This window comes from Podarcis gaigeae, assembly GCF_964106915.1.
Source record: "Podarcis gaigeae genome assembly, chromosome: 12".
Taxonomy (NCBI): Eukaryota; Metazoa; Chordata; class Lepidosauria; order Squamata; family Lacertidae; genus Podarcis; species Podarcis gaigeae.
The window spans coordinates 8661203-8687912 of record NC_139688.1 but is presented as its reverse complement, the minus strand read 5'-3'; the positions used below and the strand labels follow the sequence as shown (position 1 = coordinate 8687912).

At 45.0% G+C, this 26710-nt stretch overlaps 1 protein-coding gene across 5 annotated transcripts in view; it reads right to left on the bottom strand.

Annotated features, from left to right (window-relative positions):
* CRHR2 (corticotropin releasing hormone receptor 2) overlaps positions 1-26710 on the bottom strand; it is a 202056-nt gene that overhangs the window by 72316 nt on the left and 103030 nt on the right. For all 5 annotated transcript variants that reach the window (XM_083704265.1, XM_083704266.1, XM_083704268.1 and 2 more), the window contains one exon: positions 928-1013. In XM_083704265.1, coding sequence (XP_083560391.1) covers positions 928-1013 — 86 coding nt within the window. The remainder of the gene's footprint in view (positions 1-927; positions 1014-26710) is intronic.

Genomic DNA, 26710 nt, shown 5'->3' with positions numbered 1-26710 from the left:
GGGGTATTATTATGCAGATGAAGGGGGAGAAAGAAGCACCATCACCTTTCCCCAAAACAAAGGGTAGTCCGGTAAAGGATTCTGGGGTGCGTGGCCCTGTCCAAAGCCTATGGAGGTGTGGGCCCACGGCACGCCCCTGAGTGGTGACCCCGGGGGAGTTACTAGTTGACGTGCATCAGCAGGACTCCCCCTACTGGTGGTTAACCCTTACCGGTCTTCAAGCAAGCGGGTTGAAGCCGGTTAGTTGATAGGACCAATGCCTAAGCCAATACCACTCAATTCCTGTAATCAATAAAGTTGTGGCCTTATTTGACCCATTAACTCGAATTAATGGCAACCAAAATGGTCAAAGGCCTGGAAACGATGCCTTATGAGGAACGGCTAAGGGAGCTGGGTATGTTTAGCCTGGAGAAGAGGAGGTTAAGGGGTGATATGATAGCCATGTTCAAATATATAAAAGGATGTCACATAGAGGAGGGAGAAAGGTTGTTTTCTGCTGCTCCAGAGAAGCGGACACGGAGCAATGGATCCAAACTACAAGAAAGAAGATTCCACCTAAACATTAGGAAGAACTTCCTGACAGTAAGAGCTGTTTGACAGTGGAATTTGCTGCCAAGGAGTATGGTGGAGTCTCCTTCTTTGGAGGTCTTTAAGCAGAGGCTTGACAACCATATGTCAGGAGTGCTCTGATGGTGTTTCCTGATTGGCAGGGGGTTGGACTCGATGGCCCTTGTGGTCTCTTCCAACCCTATGATTCTATGATTCTATGAATTCTTGTGTCTCGTGTCTTTATTTCTGAGGGGGAGGCGGGAACTTGCCACGCAACCCAAGTCTTTGGGTTGGAGAGGACAGGGAGCTTGCCAGGGTTTTTCAAAAACTGACAAACTTCATGCAACAAGAATGCAGAAATCTCAGAGAGATACAGACCTCTTCAACCAGAATCGGCTCACACTGGGAATAGTTGGCCTTGGAGGCCCAGGTCCCGTTCCCCATGCATTCTCGGTAAACATTTCCTGACAGGAAAAACCAGAAATGAAATCAGATTAATGATCATATTAATAAATTTTATTTATACCCTGCCCTCCCCAGCCAAGACTGGGCTCAGGGCGGCTAACACCAGGTATAAAAACAACTGATTAAAATACAACTTAAAAACAAGATTAAAATACAACATTAAAATGCACCCTCATTTCAGTAGAAACTCAAATCAAAAAGTTTTTAGGGATGAAAATGTCAAGTCTTCACCAAGGCCAACTATCCAGACTGGTCCTACGTGGGCCAGAAAAAAGCTAGGGAAGTCCCCCAAAAAGGAGTTTCATCACAGAAGAAGAAAGGAAAAAGGAAACAGGGGGAGGGGATAAAGTTAATTCCAAGGCTTGGAATTGGTTTTCAACAACAAACAATGACATTATTATTATTAGTAGTAGTAGTAGTAAAAGGTAAAGGATGGTTAAGTCCAGTCAAAGGCGACTATGGGGTTGCGGCGCTCATCTCGCTTTCAGGCCAAGGCAGCCGGTGTTTCTCCGCAGACAGCTCATGTGGCCAGCAGGACTAAACCACTTCTGGTGCAACGGGACACCTTGACAGAAACCAGAGCGCATGTAAATGCCATTTACCTTCCTGCCACAGCGGTACCTGTTTATCTACTTGCACTGGTGTGCTTTCGAACTGCTAGGTTGGCAGGAGCTGGGACAGAGCAAAGGGAGCTCACTCTGTCACGGGGATTCGAACCACTGACCTTCTGATCAGCAAGCCCAAGAGGCTCAGTGGTTTAGACCACAGCGCCACCCACTTCCCAGCCATTATTATTATTAGTAGTAGTATTAACTGGGGGAAATCTCCCCCACCTGTTCAGGCAGGTAAGGCAGCAAATGAATTTATTAAGTTATGTAGAATATCCATATGCTACTTTTCAAGGCAAAGGCCTCCCCAAATAATTAGCCTCAGGGGTGGGGAACTGCCAGCCTGAAGACCAGATGTGGCCCGCAGTCTCTTCTTCTCTACCCCTCACCAGCTCAGCAATTAGGCTTGACAAAAGTCTTTGTTCCAGCCAATAGGTAGGCTTTTCTAAATCTTTTTGTTTTTTGGGGGGGTACAGCTGGGGGAAGGAAGGATTAACCCTCTCCCGCTGTTCCCATACATCCACCAGAGCCAGGGCCTTCTCAGTGATGGCTCCAACCTGGTGGAATGCTCTGTCCTATGAGACCAGGGCCCTGCAGGATTTAACTTCCTTCTGCAGGCCTGTAAGACAGAGCTATTCCGCCTGGCCTTTAATCTGAATTCAGCCTTATCTTTTATTCCCCTTCCTTCCCTCTCCCTCCCCTTTTTATGAAGATTACCCGCTCTGGGATCCCACAGCCAATTCTCCCCGATCTCCTCGCTGGCTCAAATAGGACTGATTTAGCCAGCTAGCCCTGGTGATCATCTAATGTTTATTGGATGGATTTCCCCCCTAACTTGATTTTTGAATTCTGAATTTATTGTTATTGATGTTTTGTACTGTATTTTATGCTGTTTTTTTGTTGCATCAATTAAGTGTTTTAATTTTGTTGTTAGCCACATTGAGCCCGGTTTTCTGAACCGGGAAGGGTGGGGTATAAATAAATAAATTATTATGATTATGATTATGATTATTATTGTTATTGTTATTATTGGATGCATTTAAGCAGAGGTTGGCCACCAGCCATGTACGATCTAGTTGATATTCCTGCACACTTCTATGATTCTATAAACAAACAAAAAAGAACGCCTTAAACGAGTGATTGAAACACCATTCCATAGCTCACCATGACACTTTTGTGAAATCAATCTGGGTGCTAAGAAGATATGCCTTGAAACAGGTGATAATGTAAAACCATTAAAACTGAAAGTGGAGAATAATATCTGGGCTTTTTGTTTCTAAGCTAATGTAGAAGAGACTGAGCATATGATACGATACGATACTCTTTATTGTCATTGTCCCATACAGAACAACAAAATTGAAAAAATCTACATCAGACATTCAAAAACCAACAAGCCTGCTATCCCAGCTGTCCCAGTTAACCCCCTAGAAACTCTGATACCCCATAATTAAATGCAATATACACCCACAGAGACTACTTTACACTGCGTTTAAAACCAAAATCGCATTTGGATAGAAACTGTTTCTCAGGCGGCTAGTCCTAGTCTTGATAACCCTGTACCTTCTTCCAGAAGGCAGAAGCTGAAATAGATCGTTTCTGGGGTGTGCACTATCCTGCACTATCTCTGCATCTTTCTTATAGCACCTGGAAGCATAGATTTGACCCAAGGTGGGAAGAGTGCACCCAATTATTCTCTCTGCTGTCTTTACAACCCTGGACAGCATTGTTTTCCCCCTGACCTTGCAGCTCCCAAACCACACACACAGACCATACGCTAATACACTCTCAACAGTACAATGGTAAAATGCCATCAACAGGTCCTTTGAGAGATTGTTTTTCCGGAGGATTCTCCGAAAATATAACCTCTGCTGTGCTCTCTTCATCAGGTCTTTACTGTTTTCTCCCCAGGTTAGGTCAATGCTATTGAAGGAGATGTTCTTGTTGCAATAAATAAAAGGATTCTAAGGAAAACAGGAAAAAATGATACAACGCTGTTCTGTCGTTTGACAACCAACCAACCAGGTGCACAGTGCTGCCTTGGTTCTAAATCTGTTCCAGGAGTCCGTTCGACTACCGAAACCATTCGAAAACCAAGGTGTGGCTTCTGATTGGCTGTAGGAGCTTCCTGTGTTCAGTCAGAAGGTGGGCAAGCCACGCTGGATGTTTGGCTTCCGAAAAACCTTTGCAAACCAGAACACTTATTTCCGGGGTTGCTGCATCTGGGAGCTGATTTGTTCAACAACTAAGCCGTTCAGGAACCAAGGTACCACTATACAGTGGAACCTCGAGTTACCTTCGGGTAACATAACTTTCGGGTTGCGAACGCAGCAAACCTGGAAGTGTATACTTCTGGGTTTTGCCGCGTGCGCATGTGCAGAAGTGCTCTGTGCACTGTGCGTATGCGCAGAAGCGCTCTATCATGCTGCACATGTGCGCAGAAGCAGCGTCTCTAGATGCGGACTTTTTGGGGTATGTACGGACCCCCGGGGGATGCGGGTGGCGCTGTGAGTTAAACCACAGAGCCTAGGACTTGCCGATCAGAAGGTCGGCAGTTTGAATCCCCGTGACGGGGTGAGCTCCCGTTGCTTGGTCCCTGCTCCTGCCAACCTAACAGTTCGAAAGCACATCAAAGTGCAAGTAGATAAATAGGTACCACTCCGGCGGGAAGGTAAACAGCGTTTCAGTGCGCTGCTCTGGTTCAACAGAAGCGGCTTAGTCATGCTGGCCACATGACCCAGAAGCTGTACACCGGCTCCCTTGGCCAATAAAGCGAGATGAGCGCCGCAACCCCAGAGTCAGTCACGACTGGACCTAATGGTCAGGGGTCCCTTTACCTTTATGGACCCCCGGAATGAATTAAGTTCATATCCAGAGGGTCCACTGTACTTCCAAATTAGCGAAGGTTCAGAGGGAAGTGTCTATCAATGGGGTGGGAGTTCCACACATACGGACCAGAGCCAAGGAACTGGGTTTTTTGCTCTGATTGGCTAGTGGCTGCCCCTTCTTTCCCCTAGAATGCCCCTCAGAACAAGGTCCTCTCAACCCCAGAATAGCCACAATGCCTCTTTCAAACTTAGTGGTCTGCAAACGTCGTGGCGAAACTGAAGCAGAGAGGAGAGGTCTAGAATGGGAAGAGGAAGAAGTTTCAACAAAAGAGGAGTGGTCTTTAAAGCTATTAGACTATTTGGAGATGGCCAAATAAGAGACAGACCCAAAAGATGAAATGTTTTTGGAAAATTGGATACCCTTTTTTTGGGATTATTTGAGAAAATGCAATAGTCAAATGAAATTTCAGGCAGGATTGGAAGCATACTGTAGGCAAAGGGATTGTAATGTAGGGCCTATGTTACAGAAATAAGTATAGTGGACGCTCGGGTTGCAAACGTGATCTGTGCGGGAGGCACGTTCGCAACCCGCAGCGTTCGCAACCCACAGCGCCATGTCTGCGCATGCACGGGTTGCGATTCGGCGCTTCTGCTCATACGCAAAGCACGATTTAGCGCTTCTGCGCATGCGCGACCGCCAAAACCCGGAAGTAACCCGTTCCTGTACTTCCGGGTTTCGGCGGGTCCGTAACCCGAAAAAAAGCATTCTGAAGCGTCTGTAATCTGAGGTATGACTGTACTGCATTTTAGGCAGTAGATTAAAGGATTTGAAGAGAAACATCATGGAAGTAAGGATGGGAAATCAAATGCTAAGGGGATATTGTATGGAAACTGAACTGAATTTGTTAAATTGTGGGGAAATGAATAAAAAATTACCATAAAAAATAGAACAGACCCTTTGAGTTAAGATCTTTTTACAAGGGTTAAAAAAGGAGAAACTTAAAGTTCTGTTTAGCGCACTCACCGCATATCAGAACACACTCTCCTGCTCCCATCAGAGTTGTGCCATCATTATTCTTTTCAAAAATAAAACAGAGAATCTTCCTTTCAAACATTGATCTGCTTTTCCTTTGAACAAGCTGTACTGAATAATTGCGGTCATTTGGATAATGAAGGCAAGGGGGTGGGAGGTTATTGTTTTCTTCTGCTCACTGATATATTGAAGTTTCCCCCTGACTGATTTCTCTGAAAGCAAACTAATAGCATCAAGAGCCTTTCAGCTAAATTGATTGCCAATTCCCTTGCTGGCCTCCTACCGTTGGGAATATCAGATCACCCACAGGAATCGGAATTCAGGCTTGAACGCTTGCTTAACGGCACAGAGGTTGCTAACGCAGGAGTGGTCACAATTGCAAACATGACGCGGCATGTCAAGAATCATAGAAGCATAGAATTGTAGAGTTGGAAGGCACCCCCAGGTCCAGGGTCTTGCAGTCTCGAGGAGGGGAGAATTTCAGCTCGTGAACAGCTGAGCAGGGGCCAAACAGATATTGCTGCTGAGCTTATTAACAGACCTTTTTTTTTTTTTGCCCTTCCTCCCAGCTCCAACTGAGGGGTGGGGAGGGAGTTGGCAAGGGCCATTTCCTCCCCCCCCAAATGATTTTTATTGAGACTGAAGAACACCAACACCAACCAACACCAACCAACAAAAACATCAGGTCTTATTACATATATCCTACTTTATACTCCATAGAGCCATTGACTTCCGTCCTTCCCTTCCACAAGTTTTCCTGTTCCAATCTATAATTCACAGTTTCATTAATTAAAAATTACACCGTGACGTAAGATTTATTTCAATCCTGCCAACGTTTTCATATTTGTACAGTTCTCACTTATATAAACCATAAATTCTGTGTGTCAATTTGGCCATTTCAGCGTATTCTACCAGCTTTATCTGCCATTCTCTTACCGTCGGAATCTCCTGGAGCTTCCACTTTTGGGCTATCAATACCCTAGCTGCTGTTGTTGCATACAGATATAGTCTTTGGTTTGTCTTCTTAATATCTTCTCCCACCAAGCCTAGCAAAAATTCTTCCGGCTTTTTGGGAAAACTATACTTAAACATCTTTTTTAACTCATTATGGACCAATTCCCAAAACTCTTTTATTTTATTACATGACCACCACATGTGGTAGAAGAAGAAGAAGAGTTTGGATTTGATATCCCGCTTTATCTCAAAGCAGCTAACATTCTCCTTTCCCTTCCTCTCCCACAACAAACACTCTGTGAGGTGAGTGGGGCTGAGAGACTTCAGAGAAGTGTGACTGGCCCAAGGTCACCCAGCAGCTGCATGTGGAGGAGCGGAGACACGAACCCGGTTCACCAGATTACAAGTCTACCGCTCTTAACCACTACACCACACTGGTAGAAGTCGCCGTCCTTTTCCTTGCATTTCCAACAAGTTTTACTACTTGTCCTATACATTTTTGCCAATTTGGTGGGAGTGAGATACCAACGATAGACCATCTTCATAACATTCTCTTTTAAGGCAGAGCATGCGGTGAATTTTAGACTCTCATTCCAGAGTTTAGCCCATGCAATCATAGTCTATGTTATGTCCGAAATCAATAGCCCATGGCCTCTTTTATGAATTCATCTTTTATGAATTGTTTGGCAAGCGCCATTTCCCAAGCAAAGTCGCCTGGTCCACACCTCCTGATTAAGGTGGCTTAGGTCCAAGCCATTTAAAAGACGGCATCCCCTCATACAAACCTGCCTGGGTTTTGAGATCGTAGTGGGAGGCCTTTCTCTTGGTCCCGTCACCCTCACAGGCATTCTTGGTAAAATAATAATAATAATAATAATAATAATAATAATAATAATAATAATAATAATATATTTATATCCTGCCCTCCCCAGCCAAAGCCGGGCTCAGAGCGGCTAACAACAGTGAAAGTAACACAGTTTACATAAAATCACAATCAATTAATTGAAATACATCCTAAAATCAATTCATTCTAAAATCAATTCAGAATAAAAAATAATAATAAAATTTTATAGGAACACGGGAGAGGGTCTTCTTGGTGGTGGCTCCCAGACTTTGGAACTCCCTCCCTAGAGAAACTAGGCTGACTTCCCCCTTGTTTTTCCAACAGACCTTTGGGAACAGGCTGCTTTTAAGGAAAGGGCTGGTGCCATGAGGTTTTTATGGTATTTATTGGTATGGTATATAGACTCAAAGAAGCATAGAAGGACCCCGAGGGTTATCTAGGATTCTCGACTAGATAGACGCAGGCAGGCAGGCAGGCAGGCAGGCAGGCAGATAAATAAATAAATAGATTTAACCACTGGGGGGACGCATACCCCAAAACATTCTGTAAATCTTTGTACTTTTGTCCATTTCCTGTATTTATTTCCCCCCAATCTGAACTGTAAAATGGTGATTTTCTTGAGTCAAAATGTGAGTACCCTTAAACATTTATTATTCTTTTTAAAGAAAAAAAGCACTGGCTTTAATTCTATCATTGTTTTTAATTATTGTTTTTTCTATGTTTTTTGGCAGTTCTTATCTGTAGACTTTGAGTCCCTGTCACTGAGTCCCTGTCAGGGAAAAAGGCAGAGTAGTAGTAGTAATAATAATAATAATAATAATAATAATAATAATTTGCTTTTTATGTGGGTACATTTCATAAGCACATAAGAAAAGTCTGCAGGATCAGACCAAAGACCTGATTTATTACTACTAATAATAATATTTATTAGTAATAATAATATTACTAATAAATAATAATATTTCTACTCCGTCCATCTGATTGGGTTGCCCCAGCCACTCTGGGTGGCTTCCAACATATATAAAAACATAATAAAGCATTAAACATTAAAAATCTTCCCTATACAGGGCTGCCTTCAGATGTCTTCTAAAGGTTGCAATAATAAAATTGTTATTATTATGGATGTCCTTATTTTCATCAGAGAAATGCTGGAGGGTATGCTTTCTTCTATTATCAATCATGGGGCAATATATATTGTGACAATATAAAAATTCACACAGCATTGCCGGTGAAAACAGTAGATGTCTTTCAGACGCTTTTGGACCGAATTGATTTTTTCCCCCCAAGGTGTGTGTGTGTGTGTCTATAATTCTGGGTGCCTTTCTTTGCCTTGCAATTCTGTACACACCTTTCCTGCACTTAATATCTGAATGACGCCTGGCATTTTCTAGCCTCCAACTCTGCTCCCAAGTGATTAAATGGAGGATTTTGTCGAGATAGGGTTTAGCCGAAAATTCATTTTCTTCAGCTGAACACAGTCAGAAGCACTGCGTTAAAATTGCTTTCTGGAATATTAGATTTGTTTGCTGACAGTTGTAAAAGATAGTTTTGACAGGAGTTCATTCTGAATCATATTCTGGCACCAGGAATAGATTGGGAACCTCAAAATAAAGCGCAATGAGAATTAAAGTATGTATATACATACATACACACACACACACACACGATAATTGCAAGGTGAAAAAAATTGAATCAACTCAGTTGCCACAATTATTTAAAACACCTCCTAGTGATAGGTTTCATTTTTTAATCTATTTTTTTAAAAAATCTTACAATCCAACTCGCTCAAATTATTTTCCAAGAAGGGGGGGAAATCAAGGATCCATTTTCTAGCTGATGAATATATTCATGGCGAAGCCTCTGCAATCTCATTTTTATGGTGATTAGCTTAAATTCAGAGGAGAGGAAGCTTCCTGAGCTAGATGCAGATAGCACTTTCTTTTTTCTCAGAGCGATGAAGGCGGTTCAAGACAGATCAGAGTTTGCGATTTCCCACTTCTGCCTCTGGCCAAGCGGGTCAGGCAAGTTTTCGTATTGTTTCAAAAACCTGCCAACCTTGCGTGACCAGAGAGAGAACAATGGGGCAACAGCCCATTTAGCTGCGCCCCCTCTTTTCACAGTGGCCGACCAGATACTTGTAGAAAGCTTGTAAGCAGGACTCAAGCAGGTGAGTGGCAAATGCTGTCTCCGCTGAATTCTTGCCATCCATCCATCCTTATCTCAAGCTAGCGAAATTCCTCCAGAGACAGAAAGCAAAGAGACTACCATTTGCTGGAAATAAAAAGATGGCGAGAGTGTTCTTGTGCTGGAGTCGTGCTCAGGGCCAGATTTAGGTTTAATGAGGCCCTAAGCTACTGAAAAAGACGGGGTTGGCACTGTGGGTTAAACCACAGAGCCTAGGACTTGCCGATCAGAAGGTTGGCAGTTCAAATCCCCGCAACGGGTGAGCTCCCGTTGCTCGGTCCCTGCTGCTACCAACCTAGCAGTTCGAAAGCACACCAGAGCAAGTAGATAAATAGGTACCGCTCTGGCGGGAAGGTAAACGGTGTTTCCGTGCACTGCTCTGGTTCGCCAGAAGCGACTTAGTCATGCTGGCCACAAGACCCGGAAGCTGTACACTGGCTCCCTCGGCCACTAAAGCGAGATGAGCGCCGCAACCCGAGAGTCGGCCGCGACTGGACCTAATGGTCAGGGGTCCCTTTACCTTTACCTTTATCCTTATCCCAAGCTAGCGAAATTCCTTCAGAGACAGAAAGCAAACAAGACTACCATTTGCTGAAAATAAAAAGATGGCGAGAGTGTTCTTGTACTGGAGTCGTGCTCAGGGTCGGATTTAGGTTTGATGAGGCCCTAAGCTACTGAAGGTAATGGGGCCCTTTATATGTCCAGCTGTCCTTGTTGCTGTTTTTTTTGTGTTGAATATATGTGCTATATGGTAATATATGGACCTAATAGGTTTCTAAAGCTATTTGCACATGTAGAATATAGGCACCCTATATATAGAAATGAGCAAACCAGTGATATTTTAGGGAGCAGGCTAGCAGGCGGGGCCCATGACTCACATCACAGAAGCCTACACAACACAAAACACTGTTGCTGTATGTAGGTTTTATTTTAGTTCTTTTTTATTTTATATTTTGGAAATGTACATCCAAGGGTTTTTTCCTTTAATTTTTTTGGGGGGCCCCCAAGAGAGTGGGGCCCTAAGCTATAGCTTGCTTAGCTTATACAGTGGTACACAGGGTTACATACGCTTCAGGTTATATACACTTCAGGTTACAGACTCCGCTAACCCAGAAATATTACCTCAGGTTAAGAACTTTGCTTCAGGATGAGAACAGAAATTGTGCAGTGGTGGCGCAGCAGCAGCAGAAGGCCCCATTAGCTAAAGTGGTGCTTCAGGTTAAGAACAGTTTCAGGTTAAAAACGGACCTCTGGAATGAATTAAGTACGTAACCAGAGGTACCACTGTACGTAAATCCGGCACTGGTCGTGCTTGCAGATTCCCTACAGGCTTCACGTTGGCCACTGTGACCACGTGTCAGGGGGCTGTCAGGCTAGCCCAAGTCATCCACAAGGCAGGGAAACACAGGAGTCACAGAATGCGGCTAGCTTTTTATTTACAGAAAAGGACAACACCAGGAGTCTGCTGGCTTGTCTTCATTCAGCGGAGACGTTGCTGAAACTGACCACTGGCCCTGCTGTTCCCCCTCTAGCCTCTCACTCTGGATCGTTCCTAAGAAGACGAAGAGGATGGACTCCGCCTCTGAACCTGTCTGGCCTATTGCTTAGCAGTGTGCAGGACTCTCTTTGATCAAGGTATCAGAGGGGAAGGAGTGCCAGCAGGACTGGGACTGTGATCCAGGGTCCAAATCATCTTCTGTGTCATCCCTGGGCAGGCAGCTCCCACCACTCTGTTAGAATTCCTGCTCCATGATTGCAGTCATGGGATTGTTGTCTTTCACATGACGGTATATGTTTTGACTCCACAGAGTGGGAAGTGACAGAGACAGGATGTTTGCATTTCTGTGTTCCGTGAAGTGGGACTATTGTCCTTTGTTCTTTTTCTCTTTGCTGTCTGATGCTAGAGAGAGAGGGAGCCATGTTGCAGTGCTCCGTGTGTGTTTATATGTCAATAAAGTAGATTAGCCAAAATGCTGAGTTGCTGAGGTCTGCCACATAATTGCGCAAACTCTGCGGATCCCTAAGTGTGCCGGTGTTGGTTGGCATTGGTCACTGTGATGTTCGGGAAGAAGAAAGCTTTTGAAGCTCTTGAACGATCGACCAGGAGGGAGGGAACATGCCATTTGGGCATGTGTCTCTGCCAGAGTCCTACTTGAGTGTAGGCTGAACTCCTAACACACTCTTCCACATCCAGCCAGGGGATGTTGGACTAGATGGGCCATTGGCCTGATACATCCAGGGCTCTATGTGTTTGTTGTTGGCAGAGCCCAGTGGAAAACCCTGCCATGGGGTGTTTCGAGAGCAGGGCAGGGGAGGTCCTGGCACAAGGATCAGACTCGAGTTTCCTCCTTCCCCACTCTCCATCACAGCCTCCACGAGTGTCTTGGCTGCAGATGTGCTGGTGGTCCTGCTGCTCTGCCAATGCTGTCTGAGGATTGCACCATTAAGTTCCAATTCACCCATTATCTCAATACGTTCCTACTGGAGTTCCCAAAGACTGAATTCGCCCATCACTCAAATGTTTCCAGACAGTGGGGCAGATCTACTATGAAACGAATGAAGCTTAAGCTTCAGGGCTCCTAATCCCAGAAGATCCCCAGAAGTGACTTCAGTCCGCATTGCTTGAACAATTTAGGTATAAAAAGGTAAAGGGACCCCTGACCATTAGGTCCAGTTGTGGCCAGCTCTGGGGTTGCGGCACTCATCTCGCTTTATTGGCCAAGGGAGCCGGTGTACAGCTTCCAGGTCATGTGGCCAGCATGACTAAGCTGCTACTGGCGAACCAGAGCAGCGCACGGAAACGCCATTTACCTTCCCACTGGAGCGATACCTATTTATCTACTTGCACTTTGACGTGCTTTCGAACTGCTAGGTTGGCAGGAGCAGGGACCGAGCAACGGGAGCTAAACCCATCGCGGGGATTCAAACCGCCGACCTTCTGATCGGCAAGTCCTAGGCTCTGTGGTTTAACCCACAGCGCCACCAGTGTCCCAATTTAGGTATAGGAGACCTAATTTGAGTTGCATGACTCACATTGATCAGTTTTCTTGTTGTATATACAGTGGTACCTTGGTTTTTGAACAGCTTCATTTTCAAACAACTTGGAACCCGAATGCTGCAAACATGAAAGTGTTTGGGCTTGCGAACTTTCTTTGGAAGTCAAATGTGCTCTGTTTTGAGTGCCACACTTCTGTTCTGGGTGCTATGCTGAGGTCTGTCTGTTTTTGCTATTTATGTTTCATGTTTTGTGGCTTTTTGTTTTGTTTTTGTGACTGTGTGGAACCCAGTTCAGCTACTGATTGATTGTGTGACTACAGAAATGGATAAAAGCTGTAAAGCCAAGAGAACCATTGACAGAACAACAATAGAGGTAAAGAAGCAAATTATTTCCAAGCATGAAAGTGGTGTCTGTGTAAGTAATCTAGCAAGTGATCATTTTTAGGGGGTTGTTTTTAAAAGTCTGGAATGGATTCCTCCATTTTGCATTGCTTTCTATGGAAAAGTGCACCTTGGTTTTGGAATGCTTTGGTTTTGGAACGGACTTCCGGAATGGGTTAAATTTGAGAACCAAGTGTGACGTTAACATATGAGAGTACTGGAGGTGAAATAGAAGAAGAAGAAGAAGAAGAAGAAGAAGAAGAAGAAGAAGAAGAAGAAGAAGAAGAAGAAGAAGAGATGAGTTTGGATTTGATATCCCGCCTTTCACTCCCCTTCAGGATTCTCTAAGCAGCTAACAATCTCCTTTCCCTTCCTCCCCCACGACAAACACTCTGTGAGGTGAGTGGGGCTGAGAGACTTCAAAGAAGTGTGACTAGCCCAAGGTCACCCAGCAGCTGCATGTGGAGGAGCGGAGACGCGAACCCGGTTCCCCAGATTACATGACTACCGCTCTTAACCACTACACCACACTGGCTCTCTGGTTAAATAGTTAAACAAGTTACCCAATCAGGACCCAGGGGGTGGAGTCAGAGTGACTATAAAACCAGCTCTGGGAGGGGCGAAGGGAGGAGTTTGTTGGGAGTTGGTTGGTTGGCTGGAGTGGGAGTGAATTGGGATGGAGTCTGTGGGTAGGTTGAGTTAGTGTAGCAAAATAAGCTGAATCAGGAACAGTTAGGAGTTAGGAAGACAGGTAAATATCTGAGAGGTGGTTTAGTGAGGGAGAGCAGGTAGTGGAAGTTATAGGTCTGGATAGGCACCCCATGAATGAAATTGACCGATACCATTTATGAAACCACACACTTGTTAAACTGCAATAAATAAACAAAGGTTTATGTTCCGATTTAACCCTGACTGGACTCAGTATTGTACCAGGTAGGGCCTGGGTGGTGGCAGCGAGAAATAAAGTGGTGGCACAAGGATCAATAGGTGGTGAAACGTCCGGGGACCCTGTGTGATCGCCACACCAAGGTACCACTGTATTTCAACGAAGTTTGAGAGTCAGTAGCACAGATGTCAAGGTGTGGTGATCTGTTGTGGAAGAAGCCCATTGAAGAAGATTAACAGTGGTTATCCTAAACTCATTGCTGGTTGTGAACGGGCCCCCATAACACTTCAAATTTCAGGGCCCCCAAATCGTAGGTCTGCTGCTGCTTCCAGTCAAGCACCTCCAAGCAATGAGGCACCCCAGGTTTGGAATGGCTTTGAGTGATTTCACCTGCACAGCACTGAAGACATTGCATTGTGGGGGCTCTGGGATGGTGCATTGACCCTGTTGTCAGAGGCGAATTCTTGCCACCCACCCTCCATCCTCACTACCAAAATTCCCCCGAGAGACAGAAAGTCAACAAATGGAGCAACTCTGGCGAAATTGTCTGTGGCCGCTGTTAGATGGTCGGTGCTGATTTCAACATCGTCTCAGGGATACATTCAGAGAGCGATGCAAATGCAGAACTGTGTACTTTAAAATGACTTCAGCGTACCTTGCATTCCAGCTACTTAGGAATAATCTAATTATGATCGGGCGAGGCGAGGGTGCGGGGTACGTGCCAATTATTTTTATTTTTCGACAAGGGTTACATATCTAGCCGCCTCAATTAAGATGAAAAATGTAATCTACCTTCAACCATGCATGACAGCGAGCCTGTGTAAAGACAGCAGTGATAGATTGGCAGAGCTGATAACATTTGCCTCGGGAACAAATGCCGGCAATTAAAAGTGTGCTTTGCAAGCTTAAGGGCAGATGGTTGGTTGACCCCAAGGCAACTACTTGTAGAAAGATGTTATTGTGATTGCAAATTGCCAGGACTTGAGACAGATTGGCTTCCTAACCTCCCGGAAAACTACGAGTACTTTTCGCACAGCACATATTTACTCCGGAGCTAGGTTGCTCTGTGGGGCAGGCTCCTGTCAACAAGGAACACCTTTGTTGAAAGAACTGTACTGGCTGCCGAGTTCAATGTCTTCAGAGATTCAGGACAGACAAGAGAAAGTACAGTGGTGCCTCGCAAGATGAAATTAATCCATTCCACGAGTCTCTTCGTCTTGCGGTTTTTTCGTCTTGCGAAGCACGGCTATTAGCGGCTTAGCGGCTTTAAGAAAAAGGAAACAAACTCGCAAGAACTCGCAAGACGTTTCGTCTTGCGAAGCAAGCCCATAGGGAAATTTGTCTTGCGGAACGACTCAAAAAACGGAAAACTCTTTCGTCTTGCGCATTTTTCGTCTTGCGAGGCATTCGTCTTGCGAGGTACCACTGTACCGTATTTTTCGCTCTATAGGACGCACCGGACCATAGGACACACTGGACCATAGGAGGGGGAGAACAGGAAAAAAAAATTCTCCCCCTCTCTGCTCAGCGCCCCTTCAGCAAAGTGGCAGGAGAAATGGAGCCCCTTCCATTTCTCCTCCCACTCTGCTAAAGGGACGCTGCGCAGAGAGGGAAAACTGTGCAGCGCCTCTCCAGCGAAGCGAAGACTGGAGAGCAAGCGGGATCGGTGTGCACTGACCTCTCTCGCTCTCCGGGCTTCAGGCGGCTATCCGCAAGCCTTTGGAGTGCAGCGGGAACTCCTGCTGCGCTCCGAAGACTTGCGGATAGCTGCCTGAAGCATCCGGAGTGCAGTGGAAGTTCCCGCTGTGCTCCGGGGGCTTCAGGCGGCTTCAGCAAAAGCAACACGAAGCCTCCGGAGCACAGGGGGAGCTGTCCCTCTGCGCTTCGGAGGCTTTGTGTTGCTATCGCTGAAGCCAAGGAGCCTGCACTCGCTCCATAGGACGAAAAAGTGGAGGGAAATAGTGCGTCCTATAGAGCGAACTTCACCAGCACATAGCCAAAATATGGAATTCACTTTCGGAAGACACAACGTTGGTTGCCAACTTGGATGGCTTCAGCAGAGGATTGGACAAACCTGATCGTTGGTATGTTGGACCAGGACCTAGGAGACCAGGGTTCAAATCTCTACCTGGCTGTGAAGAACACCTGGTGGCCTTGGGCCAGTCACTGTCCCTCAGCCTAACCTACCTCACAATGTTGTTGTGGGGTTAAAATGAGGAGGGGGGAGAATCTTGTACACTCACCTTGGAGGTAAAGTGGGATTATAAATGCATAATAGCCTCCAACATATCTCGGATTAAAATAGGGATGTCCTAAGAAAAAGTGGGACATTCCGGGATCAAATCAGAAACCAAGATGGCTTCTGTAAGTCCGGGAGTGTCCCTGGAAAATAGGGGTCTGTAAAATGCAATAAATAAATAAAGTTTCCCACGGCTGTTAGTTAAGATGGCTATATTCTATTACCAAGGGTGGTGCTGTGGGTTAAACCACAGAGCCTAGGGCTTGCTGATCAGAAGGTTGGCGGTTCAAATCCCTGTGGTGGGGTGAGCTCCCGTTGCTCAGTCCCTGCTCAAACCTAGCAGTTTGAAAGCACATAAAAGTGCAAGTAGACAAATAGGTACTGCTCCGGCGGGAAGGTAAACAGCGTTTCCGTGAGCTGCTCTGGTTCGCCAGAAGCAGCTTAGTCATGCTGGGCGCATGACCCGGAAGCTGTAGGCCGGCTCCCTCGGCCAATAAAGCGAGATGAGCGCCGCAACCCCAGAGTCGGTCATGACTGGACCTAATGGTCAGGGGTCCCTTTACCCTTTACAAAAGCCTAAATAACTCAAGGCTAGGTCACTTTAGAGATTATCTTACCCCGATTATGCCCCCCTGGTTCCTGTGTTCAGTTGATGAGGCCTTGCTGGTGCTGCCAGACTGGTCAGTGCTTCCTGACAACAAGGCCTTGACAACATGGCTGCACCAGCCTCATGGAAAGCCATCTCCTTGGCAATGAGACAGGCAGCTGTAATTCTGTGCTGTAAATGCCTGCTGAGAACCTTCCTTTACACACAGGTCCTCTCTAGCTGATTTGTTGGTTTAAGATAGTTTGCAGCCGATAAAACAAGACTGGAGGACTGTGTGTGTGTGTGTGTATATATTTAATAATGTACTTCAATAAATAAATATTGTGGGGGTTTTTACCAACTAGAGGTCTTCTAGAAACCTATAGCCAGTCTCAAGTGTGGTTCTTAAATACCTATGAATGCATCACCTGTGAAGACCAGATCAATGCCCTCAAGAGGACTTGCCATATTTTATTTTTTATTATTTTATTTATTAGATTTATATATTTCCCATCATCACAAGATTTCATGGTGGTTCACACGATATACTTTGTGGAGTATGAAACTCGATGCATGCCTGCAGCTATTTGTTCATATTGGGTTGGATCCAGACTAAGTTAGTTGAATTTAGTCCCCACTGAAATAAGTTATGACATAAGATAAGGCCCATTGATTTCAGTGGGGGTTCCATACAACCAACTCATGGTCTGGATCTAAACCATGGCATTTGATGTGAAAGTCTGGTGATCATCTCCTGCCTTGGTTGGGTTGCCTCAGTGTGACTCAGACGTTGGAAGGGGGGAAACCAAAAACTGTCAGAAAAAGCATTAGAGGATGTTGATATAAACGCCATCTCCAACTCCTCGAAAGATTCCATCAACGGTGTCTCTGAAATTTTTTACACATCACTTGGGAAGACAGGCGAACTAATACCAGTGTACTGGAAGAAGCGAAGATCACCAGTGTTGAAGCAATGATTCTTCAACATCAACTTATTTGGACTGGTCATGTGTGGATAACTGATTATCGTCTTCTAAAGCAACTATTCTATTCCAAACTTAAAAATGGAAAGCGTAGTGCTGGTGGTCAACAAAAGAGGTTTTAAGACTCAAGGCAAATCTAAAGAAATGTAGTATAAACACTGACAACTGGGAAACACTGGCCTGCGAGCGCTCCAGCTGGAGAACAGCCTTTACCAAAGGTGTCATGGGCTTTGAAGATGCTCAAACTCAGGACGAAAGGGAGAAATGTGCTAAGGAGAAGGTACGTTTGGCAAACCCTCACCGTGATCAACTCCCGCTTGGAAACCAGTGTCCCCACTGTGGGAGGACGTGTGGATCCGGAATTGGCCTCCACAGTCACTTATGTACTCAATGTTAAGACCGTGTTCACGGAAGACAAACTTACTCGGCTACGAGGGATCGCCAAAGAAGAAGCAGCTCTGGGTTCCAAGCAGAGATGAAGTAGCTCAGTGGCAGAGCACAAGACTCTTAATCTCAGGGTCGTGGGTGATCATCAAAGAAGAAGAAGGTGGATTTTTCTCTTGATCAAACAAGATCTGCATAATAGATGTACACCCTGATCTGGGAGAGAATATTTGCTAAGGAGCGATTATTATAATAAATAATAATAATTTTTTTTATTTATATCCCGTTCTCCCCGGCCGAAGCCGGGCTCAGGGCGTCTAACAACACTAAAACAGTGCAACATTATAAAAACATTATAAAAATTAATTAAAATCAAAATTGATGGCAACCATAAACTAAAGTTTTGTAAAGATTGCCAAGGAGGGAGTCAGGCTGCGCCCTGACCAAAGGCCTGGTGGAACAGCTCTGTCTTACAGGCCCTGCGGAAAGATGTCAAGTCCCGCAGGGCCCTAGTCTCTTGTGACAGAGCGTTCCACCAGGTCGGAGCCACAGCCGAAAAAGCCCTGGCTCTAGTTGAGGCCAGCCTAACCTCTCTGTGGCCAGGGACCTTCAAGATGTTTTTATTTGAAGACCATAAGTTCCTCTGTGGGGCATACCAGGAGAGGCTGTCCCGTAGGTACGAGGGTCCTAGGCCGTATAGGGCTTTGAAGGTTAAAACCAGCACCTTAAACCTGATCCTGTACTCTGCCGGAAGCCAGTGCAGCTGGTATAGCACCGGGTGGATGTGATCTTGCAGCGAGGACCCCGTAAGGTGTATTGTTGGGAATACACCAAATAGCTTTTCTGAGGTTGGGTTCTGAGCAAACATTTAAGGATAGGCCACATGTTTCTAAAAAGCATTGCTGGGGAAGCTTTCCTTTCAGCGTGAGGGCCATACTCCATCATCTGAAACCTTCTGGGGCCCACAGCCAGTGGTGGCAAGACGCAAAGGTGGGCATAACAACCTATTTAACTCTTATTTTTGTTTTGTAGGTGATATTCCAGCCACACAGAGGTTCCTAGATGCCCACGCCTCTCCATCCAGACCATCGTAATATTCAAGGACACATTCTGACCAGGTTAAGACATTCAAGGAGGGTGCAGAGCCACAACAAAGCCTAGGAAGACAAAACACCTCTTGCAGGGAAAGGGAAATTAATCATCAAGCAAGGGAAAAAAAAAGAAGGAATCCGCTTTGAAGACAAATGAAATCCTTTATGCAACACCTCCCTGAAACAACATTTCCATCTGCAGTGTTCATGCCTAATTTTCTTTCTAAAGATGAAAGTTATATTATAGATTCTGCATCCCTGGCCTCTTTGAAAAATCAAATTGCTTTGCCTGTGTAAGACTGTGGGACTGCCTCTAAATGAAGAATGTTCACTTAGTGTAGCTGGAAAGCAGAGGAAGGAAGGGGAAGAAACGATGGGCTGCTGGAATTCAGATTGTTCAGTTGCATAGTAATCCACACCATGTGTGTGGTTCAGTGGGAGGCATTAATGAATAATAAAGTGCAGAACTGCAAGGCTTTTGCATCAGGGAAAGGTCCCCAGGTCCCATCTCTCTGATGCTGTGTACACATAATAGATTCTTCTCCTCAAAGAACTCTGGCCTCACAGAGTTACAGTTCTCAGAAAGTTTAACAAACTCTGGAAGCCTAGGGATGTTCACCTGAGATGCCACAGGAACTTGGATGGTACCATGATTACAGGATGTGGCACATAAGTAGCAGTCAAGTACAACATTCCTTGTTTTCCTAGAGTGGACATATGGGGGAATGTTTGGTCCAGCCAGCTGAAAACTTCCTGTTTCCTCCTGGCTGGGACATACTTCTTTGCATGTGACTAGAGGTGGATGGGACCTTACCTGTCCAGGTAACAAAAGGACAAGGCACGCAGCACTCTCTCTCTCTTTGACTTCCTCCATCGTTGGAGCAGCTTCCAGCCAACAGAGGACACTAGGATTATCCCCATATGGGACAGATCCACATGTAACGATGTCTGCCTTCAGGGATCCAACTGTGAACTGAATGTGAGTAAACTTCTTTTATATACTTTACACAAGATTGTGGTGTGTGTTTTTCCTTTAAGAGAGATATAAGGGAACTTAGGTAAAGGGACCCCTGACTATTAGGTCCAGTCGTGACTGACTCTGGGGTTGCGGCGCTCACCTCACTTTATTGGCCGAGGGAGCCGGTGTACAGCTTCCGGGTCATGTTGCCAGCATGACTGGCGAACCACGGCAGTGCACAGAAACACCGTTTACCTTCCCGCCGGAATGTAAATGGGAATGTGAAGCTCTGCTAAGTAAAGGAACTTGCTAGCGCAAGTTAGGAAGGATACTAATAAACAATATATCCTCTCCTGCCTCCCTGAACATTCCCACAATGATAGCATCCCAGAACTGGCGCACTGCGCAGGCCTTGCCACACAGGGGTAAGTCAGAGAGCTCAAAAACTCTTTCTGCATTGGGACACCCTTTAAGCTCTCCTCTCTGCCTTGCTTGCATTTAACAGGCACAATTCCAAACAGCTGGCTTCAACCGCACAAGGTTGAAATAGCACAAGTTAAATGAACGCAATGTGGTCGTACTGTATCTATCTGGAAAGTTCACTCCCTGCCAGAGCCTCACATCTTCTTCCCAAAGCACATGTCTTGTTTACCCAGCACTGCAAGGGCTGTGGGGAGGGTGTCAAATGTTCGCCTCGTACACGACAGCATATTACCAAGGTCCGTTCCTGCCGATAGCATGAAATTAATGCACCAATCCATCAGCCTCTCTCTTTGATTATTTTCTTGGTTGGGATCCATTTTGGTTAAAGAAAGCAGATATCATTAGTAAAGCCAGAAAGTGTGAATGAGTACATGGCTCTTCAATATATACGTAACTGCAGAAACAAAGGCAAACTTTTGTTCAAACTTCAGAAAGAAAGAAAAAAGCAAGGGGGAAAAAGCGAAGAAGAATTGAATCGAAAATACTTTTCATTTTCTTGAGCTTTTTCAATCAAAAGGAGAAACTCACTGTTAGCAAGATGCCAAAATATAAAACAAAAGCAACTGAACGTCTACTTTGTTAAATATCAAAACTTTCTACAGAATAATGAAATTTATGTTTTTGTGGTTTGGTTTTTTTCAAGAGAGCTGCCAATTATACTTCTGGCACAAGCTGCAATAATAATAAAAAATGATTTGTGGTCTGGGAAGTACAATCACAACAGAGAATTCTAAAGAACAAAGAAATTGAAAGCAAAGCAAAGACTACACTTATAAATATATAGCCACAAAGGAATCAAGAGAAGATTTACATATCTGAAAGAGGAAGAAACGGTATTGCAGATCATAATGCAATGCCCTCTTCCAAGATTAGAAGTCATCTGTTCTTTTACACCAGTATAAAACTCAAACTACTCTGTTATTTGAAACCCTTCACAGCTGCAGAATCAAAATCTAGGTGAGCTTGTGACCTAAATCACAATTTTTTGTGGATTGTTTATATTTTGGGTACTCTGTTCACAACAAAGAGAAAACATGTTACAGGTGATCCTTCAACCTTGAACACTTCTTTGTGAGTGAAGGCAAAGTTTTGTAGCTGAACAAACTTCAATCAACACTCCAGTACTCAAGCTGAAAAATATGTTTGGAAGGATAAATTTAAAAAGATACTGGAAGCAACTGTTTATGAAATAACGAGGCTGCAAACTTCATTGGGAGTAAAAGCCATTGAACTCAATAAGACTTGTTTCTGAGTAAACATGCTTAGCTGATGCAAACTGTAGAAGAAGAAGAAGAAGAAGAGGAGGAGGAGGAGGAGGAGGAGGAGGAGGAGTATGGATTTGATTTCGCGCTTTATCACTACCCGAAGGAGTCTCAAAGTGGCTAACATTCTCCTTTCCCTTCCTCCCCCACAACAAACACTCTGGGAGGTGAGTGGGGCTGAGAGACTTCAGAGAAGTATGACTAGCCCAAGGTCACCCAGCAGCTGCATGTGGAGGAGCGGAGATGCGAACCCCATTCCCCCAGATTACGAGACTACTGCTCTTAACCACTACACCACACTGGCATTGGTTATCAGAATGGCAACAACTGAATTCAAGGCACTATTAGAAGAGTTGGCTATATATTCGCTTTGGTTATGATCAACTGGCATCTGATGGAGCTGAGTAGGTAAAGCTTTGATGGTTCAGGAAAGCAAGAATAGTGACCTGAGATGAAAGAAGGCATGGTGTGTGTGTGACTGGACTTACAGGGTTGTACCAAAGGCTTCCTTCCTTTGCCTCCCCTGGAAGAAACTCCTTCTGAGGAACTGTTGGTTGCTACCTATGAGGAGGGGTCCTAGCTCACTGGTCAAGCACATGTTTTGCTCAACGAAGGACCCAGCATCTTTGGTTTCAGGATCTCAGGTAACTGGAGGAAGACATAGAGACCTTGGAGAGTCAGGGTCCTGTGGAACATGACCTCTGGAGGATGAGTGGTCTGGAAACCAAGCCATATGAGGAAGAGTTGAAGGAGCTGGATATGCTTAGCCTGGAAAAGATTATGGGGAAGACATAAAAGTAGTCTTCAATAATCTGAAGGGCTGTCAGAGACATGTTCTCTGATGCTCCAGGTGGCAATACAGTGGTACCTTGGTTCTCAAACTTAATCCGTTCCAGACGTCCGTTCCAAAACCAAAGTATTCCAAAACCAAGGCGCACTTTCCCATAGAAAGTGATGCAAAATGGATTAATGCATTCCAGACTTTTAAAAACAACCCCTAAAACTGCAATATAACATCAATTCTACTATCTAACAAGACCATTGCTCCATAAAATAAAAGCAATAAACAGTGCACTGCAGTCACACAATCAATCAATCAATCAGTAGCTGAACTGGGTTCCGCACAGTCACAAAAACAAAACAAAAAGGAGCGCAAAAACAAAAACACAAAATAAATAGCAAAAACAGTCAGACCTCAGCGCAGCACTCAAAATGGAAGTGTGGCACTCAAATTGGAAGAGTAACACTCAAAATGAAGCATGTTTGGCTTTTGAAAAAAGTTAGCAAACTGGAACACTTACTTCCGGGTTTGCAGTGTTTGGGTTCCAGGCTGCAGCTGACAGAGAAAATTACAATTTCACAAAACTATATCCTTTTGATGATCCCATTTTCTTTTGAGTTTATGTCCTAGCTAAACTAAAAAGGCCTTTGCCTTCCTTCCTTTATACAGTACAGAACTAGTACTGTATGCAGTGAATATCTGTTCCAGAAAACACAAACACACACACACACACACACACACAAACTTTTAGAATCTATGGTGGCCATTGTATGCAGGAAAAGAGAAAGGGCTCAGTATGGCAATTGTGATTAATCTTCCATTGTTTTGTAGATAGATGAAAGGCATTTGGAAGGCATTTAATGAATAGGAAAATTAGTCAAAGTCTTAATAAAGAAAGACATTGAAAAATGATTGTATGTAATCACATAATATTATGATGAGGGCTGATCTGAAGAGCCAACTGATTGGTTCAGGATGATGACACTGGGTTGCAATTATTAAGATTGCTGTGATCCTTTGACTGGTGAATAGAGATCATGTGTGTAATTTGGGAGTGTATGAAAACATTGCTTTGGATGTCATTCTTTGCAGCCTCCTCCTTAGTTTTAAGGTTGTCCCTACACACATTTGCTTTTCAATAAAGGCCTATCCTTTCACTTAGAGTCTGCTTCTTTTTCTTTGGGGTTTTTGGGAGGAATACCTCCAGTATAAAAAGGTAAAGGTAAAGGACCCCTGACCATTAGGAACCCCTTATAAATTTCTCCAACACAGTCACACTGTGGCATCTAAGGAGTATGAATATCAGAGAATCACATGATTGTAGAATTGGACATGACCCCAAGGGTTTTTTAGTTCTGCTGAAATTCAGGAATCTCAATGAGATAATCCATGCCAGATGGCCATCCAACCTCTGCTTAAAAACCTCCAAGGAAGGAGAGCTCATACCTCCTGAGGGAAACCGTTCCACTGCCCAACAGCTCTCACTGTCAGAAAGTTCTTCCTAATGTTTAGTTGGAATCTCTTTTCTTGTAACTTGAAGCCATTGTTTTCTCCTACCCTCCAGAGAAGGATAAACCAAGCTTTCTCCATCTTCCATGTGACAGCCCTTGAGATATTTGAAGTTGGCTATTGTATTTCCTCTCCTTGAGATATTTGAAGATCTACTTCAGCATCCTGTTCTCACACTGGCCAACCAAATTAATCATCATCATCATCATCATCATCATCATCATCATCATCATCATCTATGCCCTGCCCAGCCACTCTGGGCTGCTCCCAACAAAATATTAAAACTACGCTAAAACATCAAACATTAAAAACTTCCCTATACAGGTCTGCCTTCAGATGTATTCTAAAAGTCAGATAGCAACTGCTGTGCTACCTTCAAGCTCCCATGTGGCCTAGAAGCCCACCCCCGACACCCAGCAGTCATTGTGCCACCCTACAGGCCCCGTTGCCACCCGACAGACCCCAGTGTCTTCTAAAAGTCAGATAGTTGTTTATTTCCTTGACATCTGATGGGAGGACGTTCCACAGGGCGGGTGCCAATACCGAGAAGGCCCTCTGCCTGGTTCCCTGTAACCTCACTTCTCACAGGGAGGGAACCACCAGAAGGCCCTCGGAGCTGGACCTCAGTATCCGGGCAGAACGATGGATGTGGAGACACTCCTTCAGGTCTACTGGGCAGAGGCCATTTAGGGCTTTAAAGGTCAGCACCAACACTTTGAATTGTGCTCGGATATCACGTGGGAGCCAATGTACGTCTTTCAGGACTGGTGTTATATGGTCTCGGTGGCCAATCCCAGTCACCAGTCTAGCTGCCACATTCTAGATTAGTTGTAGTTTCTGGGTCACCTTCAAAGGTAGCCCCATGAAGAGTGCATTGCAGTAGTCCAAGTGGGCGATAACCAGAGCACGCACCACTCTGCTGAGGCAGTCAGCAGGCAGGTAGGGTCTCAGCCTGTGTACCAGATGGAGCAGTTAGACAGCTTCCCTGGACACAGAATTGACCTGCACCTCAATGGACAGCTCTGAGTCCAAAATGACTCCCAGGCTTCAGGGGCACAGTTACCCCATTCAGGACCAGGGAGTCCTCCACACCTGCCCACCCTTTGTCCCCCCCCCAACAGTACTTCTGTCTTGTCAGGATTCAACCTCAATCTGTTAGCCACCATCCATCCTCCAACCACCTCCAGGCACTCACACAGGACCTTCACCGCCATCACTGGTTCTGATTTGAAAGAGAGGTAGAGCTGGGTATGATCCACATATAGATGAACACCCAACCCAAACCCCTGATGATCTCTTCCAACGGCTGCATGTAGATGTTGAAAAGCCCCCTATCCCCAAAGAACAGTACTTCTGTCTTGTCAGGATTCAACCTCAATCCGTTAGCCACCATCCATCCTCCAACCGTCTCCAGGCACTCACACAGATGTTCATGGGAAGCCTGCAAGCCTGCAACCCAAGGACAACAGCACCAGTATTCAGAGACATCAATAGCCATCAATAGCTATCAACAGCCTCACCCTCCATGAATTTATAAAAACCTCTTTTAAAGCCAACAGAGTTGGTGGCCATAATTATAGCTTGTGGGAGTGAATTCTGTAGTTTAACGACATCAAGTCGTTAACAATAGTCACCTACGTCCGGCATGGCAGTGAACAATATCATCTCCCCACACTGTGCATTCTCATGTCACCACCCAGTGATGGTGACTCTGTCCACCGTACCACATTAATGCACACTTTTTCAGTGCAACTGTTTTTCCAAAATAAAATAATGTCTGCAGAGTCCAACAAAGGTGGGAAGATGGAGTGGTAGAAGACAGTGTTCAAGCATAAATGTTCTTCTTAGGAATTCAAAGGCATTCAGGAGGGAGAGGTTTTGATCTCCTCCCAAAATTCTATACATCCCTAATTATTTGCTCTATGCAGCACAGAGTGTTCTGTCAGCACATTCAGCGACAATATAAGAAAGAGAAGAATTAAATCAGCTCCCTTTGTGAGCTGCGCTTTATGATGTACATTTTATTCAACAGCAAGAGCAAATTCCGGGACTTAATGTCTCTCTGACAGCCCGAGTTGTCTATAAATCAGGCCCTAGTCTTCAGCGCCGTGGCAATAAAACCAGTTTAAATGACTCACCTCTTTTGTAGTAGGCTTTGGAACGGTTCCCTCTGAGGGTCAATGCCGTGTCAAGACCCATAATCTGAACTCGGGCAGTTATGTCAGGATTCCTACAGGTTTGGGGGATTCTGTGCCCCACATACTGCCTTAGCACTCCCCACTGACTAGCTGATGCAGCCTAAATAATTCAATGTATGCAAATGGGCATCCTTTGCATAATCTCTGCACATCCGGCTGTATACAATTCCGATGGGGGCGATTGGAAGGGCAAAGAGAATCCACAGTTTTTTCCTTGTTTTCTCAGTATGCTACCAGCTGGCTATAACGGTGTGTACTGAACTTGCATTTGATAATTTGATACAATGCTTGGCATGATTAAGTCTGGTGTTTAATTTTAGTCGCCTTCAAGCCTGCTAAAGGTAAAGGTAAAGGGACCCCTGACTATTATGTCCAGTCATGGCCAACTCTGGGGTTGCGGCGTTGGGTGGTGACATCTCTGGGGTTGCGGGGTTGGGTGGTGACATCTCGCTTTACTGGCCGAGGGAGCCGGCGTACAGCTTCCAGGTCAGGTGGCCAGCATGACCAAAC